Below are 19454 nucleotides of genomic sequence, written 5' to 3'. Positions count from 1 at the left end.
ATTTAAATAGAGAAAGAGGAGGAAGAAAAAGAAAGGAGGAAAACAAAACAAGTGGCCAGTGGCTGATCCAAGCCTTTCCCCTGGCTTTTGGCAAAGGCATTTCATTTTCATCATTTGTTTTGGCATCTCTCAAATCTCATCTTTCCAATCCAAGACACAGCTTTTTTTTTAATATTGTTTTGTGCTGATAGCTATTGGCATTTCAGAATTTTTGTATTTTTTTTAAGATTTATTTATTTTTATTACAAAGTCAGATATACAAAGAGGAGGAAAGACAGAGAGGAAGATCTTCCATCTGATCATTCACTCCCCAAGTGACCGCAACAGCTGGTACTCAACAATCTGAAGCCGGGAACCTGGAACCTCTTCCAGGTCTCCCACGTGGGTGCAGGGTCCCAAGGCTTTGGGCTGTTTTCAGCTGCTTTCCCAGGCCACAAGCAGGGAGCTGGATGGGCTGAATAGGAAGCAGGGTCGCCAGAATTAGAACCGGCGCCCATATGGAATCCCTGTGCGTTCAAGGCGAGGACTTTAGCTGCTAGGCCACGCTGCTGGGCCCCAAGACACAACTTTTTAAACAGCACCTTAAATCATAAATGTCTTTTCAAACCCATCTTTACCATAATAAAGGTGATAACCCAAGTTGGATTTTATATTAAACTTATAAAAATCAGAGCTGATATTAATCAGGTCAAGAACATAAATAAATCCAAGGCCTAAGTGAAGCTGAGAGAAGGCCAGTTCTTTCATCAGTATGTACCAAGTTCTTGGCAATGTTAGTCTGGACCATGAGCCTAGCCTAACAGGTAAGCTCTGTAAGGCATGTTTGTAGCCACATTGTTTACCACAATGGTACAGCCCTGTGGTATTTGCATTTAATACTCTGATAGCTTCATATATTACAGGATGCTGTCCTGAAATTCCATCCTGTCAATCAGTGCATAAAATCCAGGCTTTGTTTGTCAAAAGGCATCAAAACAGATCAGATACAGTCTTTTAAAAGACTCTTACCAGTGTGAACCAGGAGATCTAGTATTTGCACATTTGCAAGATCCGATCTGATATGTTGCATAATGGAGGCTTAGGTCTACTGGAAAGCATTGCTTTCGTCTGGGGCTATTAGTGCAGTCTGTTTTGTTATACCTCCACTTGTGTATGCTGTGAATTCAACCACGTGGTTGATAAACCTAGTCTACTTAAAAAGTAGCTGGGTGAGAGAACCCAAGTGAATTGAATGTAGTTATTTAATTGTTTCGATGTTCAATAATTAGTCCTAAAAACGACTTGCTGATAGCATCAGCTAAAACATTTGTAAGTGTTTAACGAATATCTGCAATTCTAATTTCAAGTCATTTAAATACAAAATTATAAGTAATATAAACCTCAGTCTTTGTGCTACAAAGTGTCATAAAATTGCTTTCCACCCAATGTTGAAAGCAGTAGTCACCTCTTTCTTACTCACTGCTCTTTTAATCCACTGTTTAGTATTCAGTGATTGACTTTGCCCTGTGCTTTTATTTTGACTCTTTAATTGTTGTGTCTTGTTTTCATTTCCTCTTAGTGAAATATTTGCCCCATGTTTGTGAGATACAGCCGTTAAACTGAGGCAAAGCTTGAGATGTTGGCATGCACAGCACACACGGTTAGATAAGTAGCTTCCCAGTGTATCAAAAAGGGAAGTCACGGAAACCTTGAAGTCTGAGGCAGACATGGTCCAGGTGCCATGTGGTCATCAGCACTTACGCCTCGTGTGTGTCCAGAGATGGCCCCTCCAGGCTGAGCCTCTGCTTCTGTTGCCCTCTCTTTCCAGGGAGGATGAGCATGCCCTTATCCAGCAATACTGCCAGACGCTCGGAGGCGAGTCCCCAGTGAGCCAGCCACAGAGTCCCGCTCAGATCCTGAAGTCGGTGGAGAGGGAGGAACGTGGGGAGCTGGAGCGGATCATTGCTGATCTGGAGGAAGAACAAAGGTATGTTGGATGTGAGAGAAGACACTATATCATCCTTTCCTTCCTGTGAGGCTCAACATAGCCCCGACTCCTCCCCTTTCCGGAAACATTGCCCAAGAACTTACTGTAGGGTTCAAGTTTATGAGGACTTTAAGAAACTGGGATGGAGACTGCAGGCACACTTCGGTGTGTCTGCTGTGGTGATGATGTCTCTAGAACATTCTTCTACAGCTACAGTTTTTCTTGCTCCCTCTTCTTACTATGTACACACATTGTAACCTAAGAGGAAAGAGAAGCCTAAGCTAAATTCAGAGCTCACCGTTGTGAAAAGAAGACAGCATCCATCTTAGTCACTCGATCTTTCCTTTTCTGTATTAGAACTCTGCAAGTGGAATACGAGCAGCTGAAGGGGCAGCATCTAAGAAGGGGGCTCCCCGTGGGTTCCCCTCCTGACTCCATCGTTTCTCCTCATCACACATCCGAGGATTCTGAACTGATAGCCGAGGCAAAACTCCTCAGGCAGCACAAAGGTCGGCTGGAGGCCAGGATGCAGATTCTGGAAGACCACAATAAACAGCTGGAGTCTCAGCTTCACCGCCTGCGACAGCTGCTGGAACAGGTAGGCAGCACTGTGCCCCTCGTCACTCCTGCCTGTGGCAGGCATCCTCGTCCCTGGGGCGGGTTCCTGGTGTCACCGTGGAAACACCCACCTTCAGTTTTTCATCTCCATCATTCACATAGGCTGGTTTAGAAATCCCTTGTCACATATAACTATTAAATTCGCAGTGGCAAAGGCAATTGTGTTTGCCCGCGTTTATGATGGGGTCTCCTATCACGCTGAAACCAATCTCAGCTCTGAACAGTCTTGGGACTCTGTGATATATATCTGCAACATTGCATAAGAAAAGCAGCTGTGGTGATTAGGGGCCAGGAAGTGACCTGCAATCTACATTCTGAAGCTTACTTCTTGTGAGCCAGGAAATATTGTTTTCTATTTTCAAGAAATTGAGTAACAGATGGTTATTAATTTGCTACTGCTAGTAGACCATCGTTTATGACAGTTGCTTGCAAACTTTCTTAGGGATAAGAAATGCAATTTATATTATGATAAATATACATACATGTATGCTGAATACAAAATAGTATGTGCTTTCTAGAGAATTGCCATCTCTTTCTGTTTTTTTCCTCCCTCCCTTCTACTTTTCTCTTGTTTTTCTTTCTTAATGATGATCAGGGTATGCTAAATTGATTTTTTTTTAACTCTGCCTTTTCTTTTTTATTTTTTTCATTATTTTAGATGATGTTCACATAGTTTTCAGGGTGGGAAGGATCCAGAGTCAGGGAGAAGTGGGTGTGATCATTGTTTCCAAACTCTCCACCTATTCTTCCCAGTTCTGGGGGAAGGGAGGAGACAAGGGATAGGCCATACCCAGCTTCCCAACCATCACAGAACTGGGAAAGGCCACCCAGTATCAACCCAGGGTCACAATGTGGTACATGCTGCAAGGGTTTTGCTGAGGTAGATGAGACAGTTCTGAGATGTTGTTGGTCTCACTGATCTACGAATGAGGAATCCCTTCCAATGCCCGTTGGCTGACACAGTCTCCATTAGCCCAGATATTCACTGTCATCCTTTGGCTGGGATAGTTGTCCATATATTCTGTTTTCCATTCTTAGCTATGGTACCAGGCATCCTCACAGAGCCCAATAGGCTACCATGTCCTCTATGTGCACCATGATCTGCCATCCAGCACTCCATCCTCTACAGTGAGGTGGACCACTTCTCATAGGTGAGCTCATGGATTCAGACTAGGTGCCCCGAGCCAAACTGGACCTCCAACCCTGGGGTTCATGTACACGGCACCCACCCTACATGTGTCCCAAGCCCCATCAGGACCCACTCCCCTGGGGCTCTTGAACCTAGCACCCACCACACAGGCAGAACCACAGACCCAGAACAGATATCCAAGGCCCTACCAGACCTTCACCTCTAGGGCAGACAGATGCCACACCTGCCATGCAGGTGGTCCCAGGGACCTGAGCCAGGAGACCCAGGAACCTCCGTACCACCTACTCTTGGGGCTCATGGATCCCATACTGACCCCACAGGTAGGCTGAAAGTCATGGGCCAGGTGACATAGGCCACACCAGACTCCCTCATCCCTGGGGCTCACCAACCCAACACCCACCATACAGGTGGACCCCGGGACCTAGATTAACTAACCCAAGCACTGGCAAACCCCCAACCCATGGCAATCATGGACCCAGAACCCACTATGTTGGCAGGCTGAAGGGTCCCTCTGTCCCTGGGGCTCATGGACCCAGCACTCACTGCTTCCAGACTGGCATGGCTCATCTCACCCTAACATCCACCAGCAGGTGCTTTAGCCTAGTTTGATCCAACCTGCCCCTAGTGCTAGCTTATGCTGGTTGGTGCTGCAGCCTAGCCTTGCTCAGTCAGCCCCCTGTCCTGGCTCCAGCATGAACTGGCTGTTCCTAAGGCCCAAACCAGCTCCTCCTGCACCCCATCCTGCTTGAATCTGACAGTGGATGTTATGAACTGGCCCAGCCTGGGCCACCCCCAGGCCTGACCCACATGTATGGCAGTGGTTACTATAACCTGGCCTTGTTTGGGCTGCTCCTTCCCTTAGTTCTTATGCCTGCCTGCAATGACTGCAACCTGACAAAGGAGTTCCCTAAGCTCCTCTATCCAGTCTCCTCCTAATGGCAGATCTTGTGCATATTAACGGGATCTTTGCCCAGGCTTACTTTGTTTACCTCTTGTCCTGGCAGGAATGGTGTCCCTCCTTAACCGGCCCATACCTTTTCTGGTTCTTACTGTTGGATGTTGCAGCCCAGGCACACCTGGTCCATGCCCAGACACAGCTTTCACATGGTTCAACAGGAGAGGCTGGTCTACACCCACCGTTACTCTCATGAGAACCAGTGGGTGCTGGAGTTCAGCCCAGTCTGGCACTCTCCAGACCCAGTCCTTACCCATGCTGAAAGAGATTAAAGCCATGTCTGGCCCAGCCCAACGCCCTGCTTCTAGCTCTCACATTCACTGGTGGGAATTCCAGCCCAGCCGGGGTGTCCTCTTTGCTCCCCATTCAGGCCTGTTCCCAGCCTCAGATCTTGCATGTACCAACGGAGATTACTGTTCCACCTGGGTGAGCCCACATTCTCTCTGGCAGATTCTACCCCCAGACCTGACTCACTCACATATTGATCAGCTACATGGCCCAGCCTCACAGTACCTGTTTTCCTTTTCTGATACTCACTGGTGGATTCCATGTTCTAGCCCTCAAGTAGAGTGACCTTGTCCATGAAAGTCCCAGAGAAGTCATTCCTCACCTGGACATGAACCCTCAGTCCCTGCTCATCCCCATCTGTGCCATCTCCCAGACTCCCTGTAACCCCACACCCCCAAGTTCCCAGAGCACACTGCTGGGCAGCCCAAGGGCTTTGCCCAGCACCATTGGCACCTGTGCTGTCTAGCCCGAGTTCCCCTAGCTGCAGCCCAGCAGCTGGCGGGGAGCAGGGCAAGCCCACTTGCCTCCAGCGTAGACTTATTTGGAATCTGCCCACAGCATGGCGGTGATGGGCGGAGCCAAGATCCCAAATCAAGCCCAGACCCACTCAAGATCCACCCACAGCATAGTGGCTGTGGGCAGAGAAAATTCTCGAGCCTCAAGCCCGTACTAGCTCAAGATCTGCCCTCCACATGGCAGTGACAGACAGAGCTAGGATCCCAAGCCTCAAGCCTGACCCAGTCCGAGCCCCGCTGGTTGCAGCCACGCAGCTGGGGTGTAAAGCACCCGTGTCTTAAAAAATAGAAGTCAAGCTGTAGAACTAGTAAAGAAAAAGTGCCTGCAGTGAATTCCAATTTTGCGAGATCTCAGCAGACGGACTGGGAACTCCTTCTCGTGGCATCCATAGCATAGTCATGTCGCCATTTGCCTTTGTGTCTAGTCTAAGCAGTACAAGGGCTGTAAGCAGTGTAATAGGAATGCCTTTCTCAAGAAAGTATTTATTCTCTCCACTGATTTTGTTTCAGATTTTAGAAAGCCTTTTTTATATTTTGCCATCAGTTTCTGTTTAGATTGTCAGAATCATTCAAAAACAGCACTAGTTCTGGTGTACAATGCACAACGGATCTCATAGTTTACCTGCATACTTTCCTCTGTGTCTTTCAGGGTATCGGAATTTGTGTGGGGCCGTTCAGTGTTAACAAAAAATGTATGCACAGACTCCACGCGGGGGGAAGATAGACTCAAAGCCTTTACCATCGCTTGTTGATGCTCGTAGAAAAGCTAGAGGCTCTTTGCTACGGTTTCCTTCCCACACACCCCCCTTTTTCTTAACAGAGCTGCCTAATGGCTCATGTGCCCTCAAAATTGCATTGGGATGCTTTTAGAGATAGCTGGTAGCTAAGTGGCTCTCTATGTCCAATCCTGTTGAACTCTTATCTCTTCTTAATGATTTAGCATGAATGCCAGGCGTAGATGGAAAACCTAACTCTGACAGTAAAAACTGGCAAGCCTACCAGACTTCAGCTAATCTAGATTTAATAGAAAAAAATCAAGCAATTCTAACTGCATTTCCTCTGGTAAGGATCGCATTTTCTAATTGGACCATATACTGATGGCAGCATACCATAGACATTTCAAAGATTTATGCAGAAAGGCATTTATGAAGTGTTTGTTAGGTGTCAGATGGTTCTGATTGCTTTAGGAATACTAATTCATCCAGTCTCACAAAGCCCTGTGACAGAGGCACATGTTGCCATCCCTGTTATAAAAAGAATCTGAAGCACAGAAGGTTATAGAATTTGCCTGGAATCACACAGCCTCTGTGTACCAGTTACATTTTGAATTCAACCAAATAAATTCAAAATCACACTCTTATTCTCTAATACCACGCTTAGATATTTGATGTGGAAAATTATTCAGTGTGTTAGAGGCCCATTGTTAATTCAGTGAAATGTATTTCTTCATCTCCTTGGTTGGCATAAAAATAATAGAACAACCAGGGATACAAATGCCTTTGGTAAGTTAATCTTGCCTATGTAACCTTGGAAGTTCTTCAAGCTATCCCAATGGGAAGAAGACAATCACTGAGTGTTAGGTGAAATACTAGTGGCCCACACAACTGATGTACAAATTAATTTGAAATGTTTAAGAACAAGGGAAGCTACATGATCTAATTATCCAGGTTGAGGTAGGGGAGGAAAGCATTCCTTTTGGGTTACTTGAGTTCTTTCTCTGATTGAACTCTGTGTTGCAGCCTGCATCTGATTCTCGAATCAATGGCGTCTCTCCCTGGGCTTCCCCTCAGCATTCTGCGCTGAGCTACGCTCTGGACCCAGACCCTGGCCCGCAGTTCCCCCAAGCAGGTGGGTATTCCTAGGGCACAACTCGTTTGCCCAGGCTGCTTTCTGTTTGCCATTTGTTCCTGCCTCATGTTAAGTAGGAGTCTTATGCATGAGTTCCTCAGAGGCTAAGAGTTTTATATTCTCATTGGTTTTAAAGGAATGTAGATCCATTGTAGCAGTGTCAAAAAAGCAAATATTTTTCAAAAAGCAGCTATTACAGACCTTATGTAACCTGTCACAGTGGACTGAACTGCAGCTGGAGGAAGAAAAATCAGCTCTTCCTTTTGGGATGAGCAAGAAATCTACTCTAATTCCTTTTAAAATGATTAATTTCTAGGATGTTTTCTGTCTTAAAATTTCACATTTATTTGTACCAGGGTGCTTCATACATTTATGGAAATGCAGGTCATAAAACAGCTATGGGTGGTTTTCAAAAATGTTTGCACCCAAACCAACTTATTTTATTTAAAATTTCCATGGACATTTTATTAAAATATTTATTTATTTGAAAGAATAACAGAAAAGAATAGACAAGAGTGAAAAATTATCCATCCCTGTGTTCAATTTCTAAATGTCCAAAAGAGCTGGAGTTCAGCCAGTCCAAATTGACCATCTGTGAACTCCATATTGATCTCCCAAATGACCCAAGTACTTGAGCCGTTATCTGCTGCCTCCTGAGTGCGTTAGGAGGAAGCTGGGTCAGAAACAGGGCTACTGGAATTTGAAATTACACACCTGTGTGGGATGTTGGCTTCCGATCAGTGGCTTAGCCCCCTGCTATGCAACACCAGCCACTTTTCCATGAACTGTCTGAAGTACCCTCACATACAGAGCACAAAAGCAAAGACTATTTTAGCCAGAATTGTGATTTAGTTCACCCAAATCTGTCAATTCACATAGCAACTCTTCCTTATCCATTCTGAGAGCTCATCCAGTTCGTTGCTCACAAAAGGAACCTAAATCGGTCTCTGAATTGGCTATTTAGGAATGGCATCTTGTGATCAGTGGAAATTCTACTGAGATGTGTAGACTGCTACCAAAACAGTTTATTTGTAGGACATTTTTTGGTATAGTAATCAGAGAAAAATTAAAATGCTAGTATTTTAGAATTGTTTTGATTGTTATACAATAAATTATTATAACATTTCCTTACATTTGAGACAGCATAAGCTAGCCTATGCTGAAGTCATATTAAAGAAAGGAAGGGAAAAAGAGATATTTTCCCCCATAAAAAAATCAGAAATGTAGATGAGAAGCTTTGCACTGCACTGTTTGTGATTCAGTCTTGTATTTCTGCTGATGCTTTGCGTCTTCCTACCCTAATGCTAGTCATTTATTTTTATAAAATCATAATGCCATCAATTAATAAGAATATACCTGCAGTTCCCGTTGTGGTTATTGGAAACTTGTTTTCTGTTGCTCGTGGATGACTAGGAGTGGTTTTTGCTCCTGAAGTTGGATTTTTGTGGAAGGCTGGACATTCATTTCGAAAGATCTCTTGTCCCTTTTTAAAAATGTTGAAGTTTTCCTTTGAGCATTGTTCACGTGAGTGAGATCTCTGTGCTCTCCCTGTGCCGTCACAGCAGCAGAGGACCTGCTGGCTCCCCCACATGACACCAGCTCGGACCTCACCGAGGTCATGGAGCAAATCAACAGTACGTTTCCGTCTTGCTGCCGTGAGTACAGTTCTGCTTCTGTGTGCCCTTGGTCAGACAACAAACTTGGTGTTAGAAATTGTAGTGGGTATTGTTCGAAAAGATGGAAAAATTTATTAAGTTGAAAGAGAAAATGAAGCTCAACTTTGATATCATCGTATCGAGGGCCTGCAGTGACAGTGCCATCCTGCCCTTAGAGACTCACATGATCCGTGAGTGAGAAAATGAAGGCAAATGAAAATAATAAATCTCATGTTAGAGGAAATTATTCCCTTCAATACAAGCTATTGTAAAAATCTGTGTATTACTTCAAACAAGAGCCTTCGTGGTGTGCTAAAAAGGAATGAAAATAGCCTTTCTAAAGTAATTCTGTCTCTTCATTGTTCTCTGATGTCATCAGATTATGACAGAGAAGGGGAGTATTTTCAGAATTTTCTTTTTTTCCTGCTGGTTTTTTTTTTTCCCCATGGAAGAAATAGCTCTAGTGTGAATTCAAACAGTTTAAGGTATCATGGATTACAATCCTCTGAAATTTCCAGAATATAGCCAAATAAAAAGAATTCAGATCCAGGGAAAATTGTGCAGTGATTCAAATTTATTGATTCTTTGCAAATATTTTGTGTAGGTATCTTGCCACCACAAAATTTCTGATCCACTATCCTCTGAAACAATCATGTTGTTTCAGAAAGAAATCCATGCAGACACTTGATACTACAATTATATTTTCAGTAATCTGTTGAAGAATATGAAGACATTATTTCCTCTCAAACTAACTCTAAGATTAGGCAGTCACAAAATAAGATTTTATGTAAGGCTCAGCCTTTCATTTCACCATTTCTGTCATCTTTTAGAAAATATCCTAAAGGAAGAAAAAATAGTGCAAAGTCTTGGGAGGGTAGAAAAATAGTATCCCTCAACTTGGTCTTAAAATTTTTCTTCAATTTTTTACCACTCTATGACTTAAAAATGCTATCATTTTCAGGTTGTGAAGAAAACTATTTAAATATATATGCACTGAATATATATTTATCTAGTGGATAAGACACCAGTTTAAAATATCCCATAGCAGAATCTCTAAGTTCAGATCCCGGCTGTGTTCCAAATTCAACCTCCTGCTGACTCATGCTATGCGAGCTAGCTGGCAGTGGCTTATGAAGTTGGACTCCTGTCAACAATGTGGGGTGCAAATGCTGTTGTGATCATTTGGGGTGTGAAGCAGTGCATAGGAAATCATTCCTGCTTTCAAATAAATTTTTTAAATGTACACCTTTATATTTCTGTGTCATTTCACAAATTTTTGTTTGTAGTTGTGCTGATTCACTTCTTGTGGTATGCTAATTCACTTTCATACATCAGTCCCTACATTCATCCCCCAAAAGTGTTTGCATGTGCTTGGCTCTGTAGAACTCACAAAAGCCTGAGAAAAATCAATGGTTGCCGACTTACCGTTACACTGTTGCTTCTATTCTAAGCTCAAAATAGGTTAACTAAATATTAATTTTTTTATTAAATAGGTATATTTTACTTGTGTGAAAAGCAGACTTGCAGAGAGAAAGAGACAGCGAAAGTGAAAGATCTTCAAGTAGATGCAATGTCTGAGGCTGGGAGCCAGGAGCTTCTTTGGACCCCTGTGTGCAGTGTCCTGGGTACTTGAGCCATCTTCTGCTAATTTTCCATTAGCAGGGAGCTCATCAGAAATGGAGCAGTTGGCACATGAACTGGCATCTAGGATCTTTTTGGGTATGCTAATGTGTTACAGAGTTTCTGCAATGTTCTCCTGTAGTACTTTGGCAAAATCAGGTCTAGGATTTAGATCGTTGTTCTACTCTGAGTTGATTTTTTAATGGAATGTAAGGTAGGGGTCTTGTTTTGTACCTCTGCATACAGAAAACCAATATTCCCACAACCACTTTTTGAAGAGAGGGTCCTTTCTCCAGGGACTGACTTTAGCTCATTGGTCAAAAATTAGTTGGTTATAGATGCTAGATTAGTTTCTAGGATTTCTGTTTTGGTCTGTTGCTCTACATCTCTACGTTTATGCCAACACCACACTGTTTTAACTATAATTGGCCTGTGGTATGTCTTGAAGTCTGGTATTGTGATGCCTGTGGCTTTGTTCTTGTGTAAGATTGCTGTATTTTGTTGAGGATTTTCGCATGTATGTTCACCAAGAAAATCAGTCTGTAGTTCCCTTTCTTTGTTGTATCATTTTCTTCTTTTGTATTTAAGGGTTGCTGTCCTCACAGAGAGTTTATAGGATTCCCTCCATTTCAACTGTCTTACATTGTTTGAAAAGAGACCAAGCTGAACCCAACACCCTGGGGTGCAGTCACTGACTCCCACAGACATAGCATGCAAGGCGTCCTCAGTCTCGGGATACGGCCCTGGGAGCCTGCCCTGTTGCTGCACAGAACACAGGTGTTTTCTGAGCCAGCTGCTCGGACTTGGCAGCTTGAGCCCCAGAGCCTATGATGATGTGAAGGGATGGGAGCACCTCATAGTCCTACGTGGGTACCCAGCACTTTGCCAGTCCTCTGGGCCACACTCAAAGTCAGTGGGGAATGCCCATTTAGCTCTCTGATAAAATGCCCTGATCCGGAGCTTGCCTGAGCAACCGTCGCCTCTATCCTCACTTACATGGTGCTTTGCCCCGGCTGCATGCTGGGGGTCCTGGCAGAGGGAGAGGCAGGAACAGGTGTGTTCTTCCTTTCCAGGCTTCCATGAGTGCCCTGGCCCCTGCAAGTGCTCCAGGCCAGACTCAAAGTCAGTGCGGTCCCCAAGGCTCTCTCTCAGGAAATTGCAGTGGCAAGGGCTGCCATGGTGTACTGTCATTTCACTCTCAGGAGATGGCTTCCCCTCCAGACCTCCAGCGGTAGTCATGGAGCATGCTCCTGCTCACTGCTCAATGTCTCTATGCTGTCCGCGCTGTTGCATGACACCTTTTTGTCTGTCTGCTTTGTATACAGTTTCCCTGGCAAAGCCTCCTGGAAGTGTGCTTCCTCTGTATTTTTCTGTATCTTCTCCAAAACTGGAAGATATCCTCGCTCTTTATCTTCAGGGGGAGCCACGTCACAGAGGCTAATCCCATTCATCATGTTGGTGCCTCCTCGCCTCCGGCAGTCTCAGGATTTAGAGGCTAGTTTATAGAATCTGGCTCCATGGTCCGTTCTGAACTTTTTACATTCACAAATATGTGTATGATTTAGAAGTTTCTCTGAGTATTCCTAAGCATGCTATTTGAGAGAATTCAAGTTACATTCTATGTAAGAATGGTAAGTAGGGCCCAGAGCAGAAGCCTAATGGCTAACGTCCTTGCCTTGTATGCACCAGGATTCCATATAGTCACCGGTTCCTATCCCAGCTGCCCCACTTCCTTTCCAGTGCCCTGCTTGGTGGCCTGGGAAAGCAGTGAAGGACGGCCCAAGGCCTTGGGACACTGCACCTGCTTGGGAGATCCAGAAGCTGCTGCTGCTGGCTCCCTGGCTCCTGACTTCAGATTGGCTCAGCTCTGGCCATTGGCAACCACTTAGGGAGTGAACCAGTGGATGGAAGATTGTTCTCTCTGTCTCTCCTCTCGGTTAGTCTGACTTTTCAATAAAAATGAATCAATCTTTAAAAAATAGTAAGTAATATATTATTGTGTATTTTAGAATACTTTGAAATTTTCAAATTTGAAAACACTTGTTTTTGGCTTATGAAATTTTTATTAGTTTGGGTTTAATTTGTTCTTTATATTTAAATTCATATCTTTTGGTAGTATAAAAATCAATGTAATGACTGATTTTTATAGAAATTAAGGTTTAATTGATTTCTATTTTAATTGATACATATTTTATGATTCTTCCCAAAGTCATTTATTTCCAAAATCGATGCAGAATGGAGATCAACACATGGCACAGATTTGGCATCCATTGTGTTGTCTAACAGAAATATGTTGTTCCTCCATGGTACCAAAACAGTGCTTGGTATTCATTCACTTGCCGTCTTTTAAGTAGTACAGCTATTAAATATTTTAAGCAATTTTCTTAATTCCCAAAGCTCACTGACCACCTGTCGAGGGTTCTCTAAACAGATCAAATTGGCACCCTACCAATTGATAAATCATTTACCAAGGCTACATCAATAGCTTCTGCCTGACATCACTTGTCACTAGCATACAAGATGGATTTATCTGCATGTTAATCTTGACTTTTAAGCTTTTATGGATTAAACATTAGCATCACCACAAAAGAATTTCCACTCCTGGACCTAATGTGAAGCTATAAATATATAAACCCTAATTGCATGAATTGTCTGCTTTCACGTGACATTTAAAAAACTCCGCCCACGTATTGATGCATATAACACTTTGGAATTCCTCTGGCTTCAATTATTATACCAGTTGGTCCTGCTACCATCCTTGAGTTATGGCCTTTTCAATTATGCGTCAAATTATTTATATTGAATTTCACAACAGAGAGGCAGGTAATTTCAAGTGAGTGGAATTTAATTGTTCTACTTATCAACCAATATACCTGAAATTTCCACCAACAGTTATAATCATTCTGTAGTGAAAATATGTTTTGAAACTTTTGGTTTCGGACCCTCTCGTGTGTGGAGTACTGGTAGGAAGTTAAGGAATGTTTGGTGCTAGACCCACAAGTGGTGATCTGCATTCTATTTCTATTGTGCGTTGTCTACGTTTATTCCACTTAAGTATTATTCTTTATGAAATCAAAACCTGAAGTACAACGGGTTCCTAATTTCGTTTTAAAATTTATTTTTTACAATTTCTTCCGGGGAGTTCCTATAGCTTTTTACTTGATAAAAAACTGTACACTTTAGAAATATTAATTGGGAGAGAAATGGATCCGCCTTCTTTCTAGGGTTTGGCTGTTGGTTGTGTTTGGCACTTAGAGGGGTAGCTGTCTCTTTTAGTTAGTGTGTGTAAACCTAGGGTTTACATTCAGCGCAGCTCTCTAGCTCATCTGCGTGCAAAGGTCCACTCATTTTCCCTGGCGTAGCTTACATATCTGATGGGACCAGGAGTGTTTCAGCCTCATTTTGCTCCAAATATGTGGCTCCCATATTTTCTCTCCTAGCATCATAGGAAGGTGGCCCTTTGTACCTGATCTTTTCTCCAAAGCTACTAGTACTAAATGTGCAATCACTGATACTCTTTCTCTTTTAACCACTCAGCACAAAAATAAAATCAAATAATAAAATAAAATAGAGATTAAAGGAATGAAACATCCCAGGACAAAGGGACAATTTGAAAACTAGATAAGGCATTTTCTGGCAGGTGTAGCTGCTCCGGACGTCTGCTGTATTGACTATCAAATTATTTGGCAGTCGAAAGAGGCAGGGGTATGAAAAACAGACGTTGAAGAAGAGATAAATTTGCTGTCACAGGAACAGACTAATTGTGGCTAGTGTTGTCGTTGGGGAAGGAATTCTCCAGAGCAGTCAGCTAGAGTAAGCGGAGTTAGAGTTATTGAGCATGCCACAAGGGAGCAGCAGACAGGTGGGTCAGACAGGGACTGACTGCTGTGGCGACAGGACTGCCATTCAAGTAAACCCTTTAGTCTCTATTTCTTTGAGAGAGTCACCACATGGTTAACATATTTTGGGTGAGAATTTATGAATCTTGAAGCACTGAGGCTATGGAAAACAAGACTAGAAAAATTAACAAAATTTTTTTAAAAAGTGTCTTATTTTTACCAAAAAAAAAAGCTTATTTTCTCTTTAGTATCCATTTAACAGCTGAGCTATTATTCTGCTCAGAATGACCCATTCCATACATTTGCATGCCTGAATGTTGGAACTAGGGAAGCACCAATACTGCCTTCAACTGATTTGCTTTGTTTTCTCTTTCAGCAAATGTCCCCAGCAGGCCACAGGTAAGAGTTGATGGGCAAATGGGTTCAAATCTTCCTGAGTAAAGTCTAGGGGAAGCAGATTAGCTCCCACTGATTTCAATATCCGTACTTCATTATCCATGTAAGGAAGCAAACTTGCTTGACATTTAAATGTTAGTTGATTTTGCATTCAATTTGATAGCCTATTGCTCGTGGGGACTCTCAGGGCAAGCTATCCATATACCAAAAATGTCATGTGTTCGATCCTCTGAGTTCTATCAGCTCTTTATTGACATCTTAAGTGCTATATAATGTCACCCTGGATAGATTGCATCAACCACTATTGTCCCGAATATCTGCTCGTAGTAGTTATTGCATAAAACTGACTTAAGGAGAAAGTGCTACAGGTGGTTTTATTACTTTGAAGGAATTTTACATCTTCATTTAAGATTACCAGGGGATTCTTGGCCTATGTCTGCTTTTCAGTATTTCCCTTATCAAGTGCTCTTTTAGTCATATGCTACAGGTTCATGGGAGATCTTAAGCTTGCAGCTTCTTTCAGTGGATTCGTTTATAATTTAAAGCGATAAATTTCTGTCTTCTTGGGAAAGAAGGCCTGGGACTCCTCTACCAAAGAGAGTGTAGAAAATAGATGACTGATGTTGTGGTACAAGCTGAAGGTGCCTGCTCTGATTACTTCTGTTGTCTTAGCAAAGGAGAAGCCTACAATTCATTAGCGAATGAGGGTTGGAAGGTGGTATCAGATCTGTATAGGGGATGCTGTACGATGTGCTTAGAGAATATAGGAGCAGATGGAATGGGAAATAGTGTGATTTTAAGGAGGCCTCAAAAAGTGCCACCCAAGGTGTAGCTAAAGAGTTTAACATCAGGTCAGTTTGCAGGATTTTATGTTTCTAGCCACACTCAAGTCCATGAGCACAGGCTCAAAAGCTGAGGATGTGATTTGACCAAGTGAATACAAGGATTCATGGAACAAGGCAGTGAGGTGATTACAGTGGTTAAAATAAACCATAATGTCATCATAACAAAAGTGGCTCATGTCTGATACAGGAAACCAAACTGAAAGAAGATGGAGAGATCGATGGATTGCAAGATTAAGATATGAAAGAATAGCTAAAGTTACAGTCACTGTGGAAACAGGCTGGAAAGACAGAGACCATTGTTAGTTTGCTGGGCAGCTTTTCCAGAAATTTCTTCAAAAGCACAGTTATGAGGTTGACCCAGGCTTCATGCCAAAGTTCTCCACAAAATAAAGGACAAGAACAGACTGTCATGGAAGTTCTTAAAAGTTCTTCTGTCAATGAGGAAGTGTGGTTTGGTTGATTCATTCTAAAGTGATTGTAAAAAAAAATATGTATAATCTCAAAGTACTTTAAACAGCAACTTTGTAATTCTCACTTTAAAAAGTTGATACCACTCCCTTCAGTGTAGCCACATTTCTATCCTCTGGCCTGGGCCACTGAAGTTGGAGCTGATACCCCTGCATAGTCAGATGAAGTTCCTCTTACCTGCCCCTGTCTTGGGACTGCGATGTGTTGGAGTTGTCAGGGGACCTATTCCCCGCGTTGTAGGCACCCCACCTAGTTCCCTAGGGAGAGATAGGTGACCAGCATCGGCCTCAAGCAGTCACTGTTGGACCCAAGTGCTTTCCACTTTAACTTGGCTTCTCTCAGGAGAGCAGACACACGCTTTCCTTTGTATCAACTACATTGGCTTCCGTTGCCTGAGCAAGGACCTCATCTCAGAGGGCAGATGTCACACAGGGTTTAATGTTCCTACTTTGGACAGAAGAATAAGTTTTGGATACATCTACATTGAGCATTTCTGTTTCCTTCAAGAGTCAACAGATCTCTGCTAGCAGGAATGTTTTATGGCAATGTCATTCTGACAGTGCTGTTTTCCCCTCCCACAGGCAATGTGAAGTATTCATCCAGCCAACCAACATCTCCCAACTTCCAGTATTGCAATTTTCAGCAAATGCCAATTCCAAGTTCCATTAATTAGAAGCTTCATGGCTCCTTGACACGTGCTGTTGAGTGCTGTTGAGTGTGTTTCACTGATGGAGTAAAACACTGACTATCCAAAGAGAAAAGGGTATTTTGTTTTTATAATAATCCTATATTATTGTTTTCTTCTTCCCTTTCTATGCAACTGTAAATTACTGAACAGAGAGGTATTTGGAAATGGAAATACATTTGTCACTGATTTGTATAATGTATACAGCTATGGGAAAGTGGGTGGGGGATTTCTAATATACTGTCTTTTTGATAACATGGCAAAAATTGCATATGAACTAGATAACCACCTTACATTTTTACATTCCTTCTGCTATTCATATTAACCTTGTAAAAATAACTTTGTGTATTGTTTGACTCTCACCATTATGTTTTGGTTATTTATAACTCATTATCCACATGACCAAGTAGATTTTATCTATTTTTCCGTAATTTTGCCAGATTAAAAACGTTGATATATTTCAGTCCAAAATTATATTTATGTGGATTAGGCTACAGCTCTGTGTAAGCTGTTTAAGTTTATTTGATATCTTATATTTAGTTACTTTAATAACCACAGAGATAACCACAATAAAAATGACCTGTGGGCCTCTTACTGGATTTTCTTCCCTTTTTTTTTTTTTTTTTTTTTTTTTTTTTTTTACTTTTCTCTATATAGATAGGTCTTGACTTCTTTATTTATTTCATGTCCCAATCTCTTTGGTAGAGAATCCTGCATTATAATAACATCAAAGATCATTTTTGCCAAAGTTATCCATTTTAAGCATATTTTTTTGTGTGTTGACCCAGAAACAAAGCTTGGTACCACCTTTCCTAGTTCCCACATTTTGATTTTCATCTTTAAATATGCAGCTGACCTTTCCTTATTCCAATACTAGAACATACTATTTTCTGTACTTCTTTCTGCAGATAATTTATTGTTTTGGGGAAACAGTATGTGGTTGTTTTCTGGTCCTTTATAATTTTGAAATACCTATTTTGTTTCTGATACAAATTTAGGGCATGTCTCTTTTCTCCTGAATGAATTCACAGACGTGTTACTATGCTTCTCTTGATCAATGATTTGGGAAGGATATTGACTGAAAGCTTTTGTCTCTACTTCTACCAAGGGACGAAATTCATGCTTACATGGTGGTACCCCTGTCTCTACATTGAGTGCATTCTATTAGGTATTAAGTTTAGCTTTTGGTTTAACATCTGACTGATTCAGTTTAAACCTCTGACTTCATTATCAAATGTAGAGGAGAAACCAAAAACAGAAGTGAAACTAATGTATTTTGATTCATGCCTATGTGCTTTAAAAGCATCAAGACTTTTAAACTTTGAGTTCTCTTTAGCTGGGATCTGGCCAGAAGGAGGCTTAAAGTTCGAAATTACTATTCTTTTAGAATAGGTTGGGTGGGTTGGGAGGGCATGGGTGTCTATTTGCAGCATAGATATTTTGAGAAGAAGAATATTGTTTTATAGAAGAGGAAAGCCATGGCCACCTGTCTACCTCAGATCCATCTTCCTCCATTGTGTCGGAAATCGCTGTATGCCATTGCAGTCTGCGAAGTCTCAATCTTTCATCATGCTACAGCAGATCCAAGAATACACCTGTTCATTGAGACAAATTCCCTCAACTCTGAACTCCAAGTTGTAGATTTGGCCTCTTTCTTGTTATTACTTTGGAAAGTCATGCATTAATTTTTTTTCTGCCTGTATTTGTATGCAAAATGTTCTGTATCAGCTGTTATGGAAAAGCTACATAAAACACTACATTGTAACCTTCTGAGTAATAATAAATAAAAGAAACATATTGCAGTAACAACAACGGGAAATGCAGTTATGTAGTTCTTTTGAATGTTGTGGCAAAGAACTCATCATAGACTTATCATCTAATCTGGTTCCATATTGTATTTTTCATCCTGAATAAAAGTAATTTTAACAAGAGATGACTTTGATATTCGTCAGCTGTGTTCACTAATAGACTAGAAGCTTTGAATTGTTACTTAGAAAGATAAAATATAGAGTGTGTTCTCTGATAAAGCTACATATTTTCTTGCAGCTTTTTTCTAACCCCTGGAAAATCTCTTGTTGTCACTCATTCTAGGGTCCTCTCTCTCTCTGTATCCTTGCTTTCTCATATATAATTCTTAGATAATTCTTGATTTCCACAGAAGATGAAAAGCATATTAACAGGAAAAATAATGTTCGATGTTATCTTTATTTTAATAGCTAGAAAATACTAACATTAAGTTGGTTACCCTTTCAAACCTGCTTTTAGCTTTTTGCTCTTTAATCATGTTGTTTATCAGTGCACTGACTTTTGGCTGCTCTGGTTAAATACAACTTGTCCAAATAAAACTGATACATATTGGTAATCAAACATTTTGAACAACCTGTCAGTGAAGTAACATTCCCATAAAGCATGTTTAGGAAAGCAGTTGGTTTCTAGAAACTTGATAGACTGCTATTGAAAATGAAAGTGGGAACAGATGAAAAATGTATATTCTGAGCCTTCCTCTGTTTATTTGTCATTGAGATTCTGTAGATACTTTTAAATAGCATTGTTTGATTGGGCTACGACCCTCCCCCTTTCACATACACGTGCAGAAACACAAATAA

The 19454-nt window shown here is 41.7% G+C and overlaps 1 protein-coding gene across 7 annotated transcripts in view; it reads left to right on the top strand.

The window, feature by feature from the left end:
• UTRN (utrophin) overlaps positions 1–18776 on the top strand; it is a 507084-nt gene extending 488308 nt beyond the window's left edge. For 6 of the 7 annotated variants that reach the window (XM_058667660.1, XM_058667612.1, XM_058667721.1 and 3 more), the window contains 6 exons: positions 1808–1966; positions 2324–2564; positions 7232–7340; positions 8903–8995; positions 14831–14853; positions 16745–18776. In XM_058667660.1, the coding sequence (XP_058523643.1) occupies positions 1808–1966; positions 2324–2564; positions 7232–7340; positions 8903–8995; positions 14831–14853; positions 16745–16753 (634 nt within the window). In that variant the 3' untranslated portion in view covers positions 16754–18776. The remainder of the gene's footprint in view (positions 1–1807; positions 1967–2323; positions 2565–7231; positions 7341–8902; positions 8996–14830; positions 14854–16744) is intronic. The other variant, XM_058667547.1, reaches the window with a different exon arrangement.
• Positions 18777–19454: the final 678 nt, after the last annotated feature.

This window comes from Ochotona princeps, chromosome 1 (genome assembly GCF_030435755.1).
Source record: "Ochotona princeps isolate mOchPri1 chromosome 1, mOchPri1.hap1, whole genome shotgun sequence".
Classification (NCBI taxonomy): domain Eukaryota; kingdom Metazoa; phylum Chordata; class Mammalia; order Lagomorpha; family Ochotonidae; genus Ochotona; species Ochotona princeps.
Note: the sequence above shows the minus strand (reverse complement) of the source record. Positions and strands in the feature narration are given on the sequence as shown.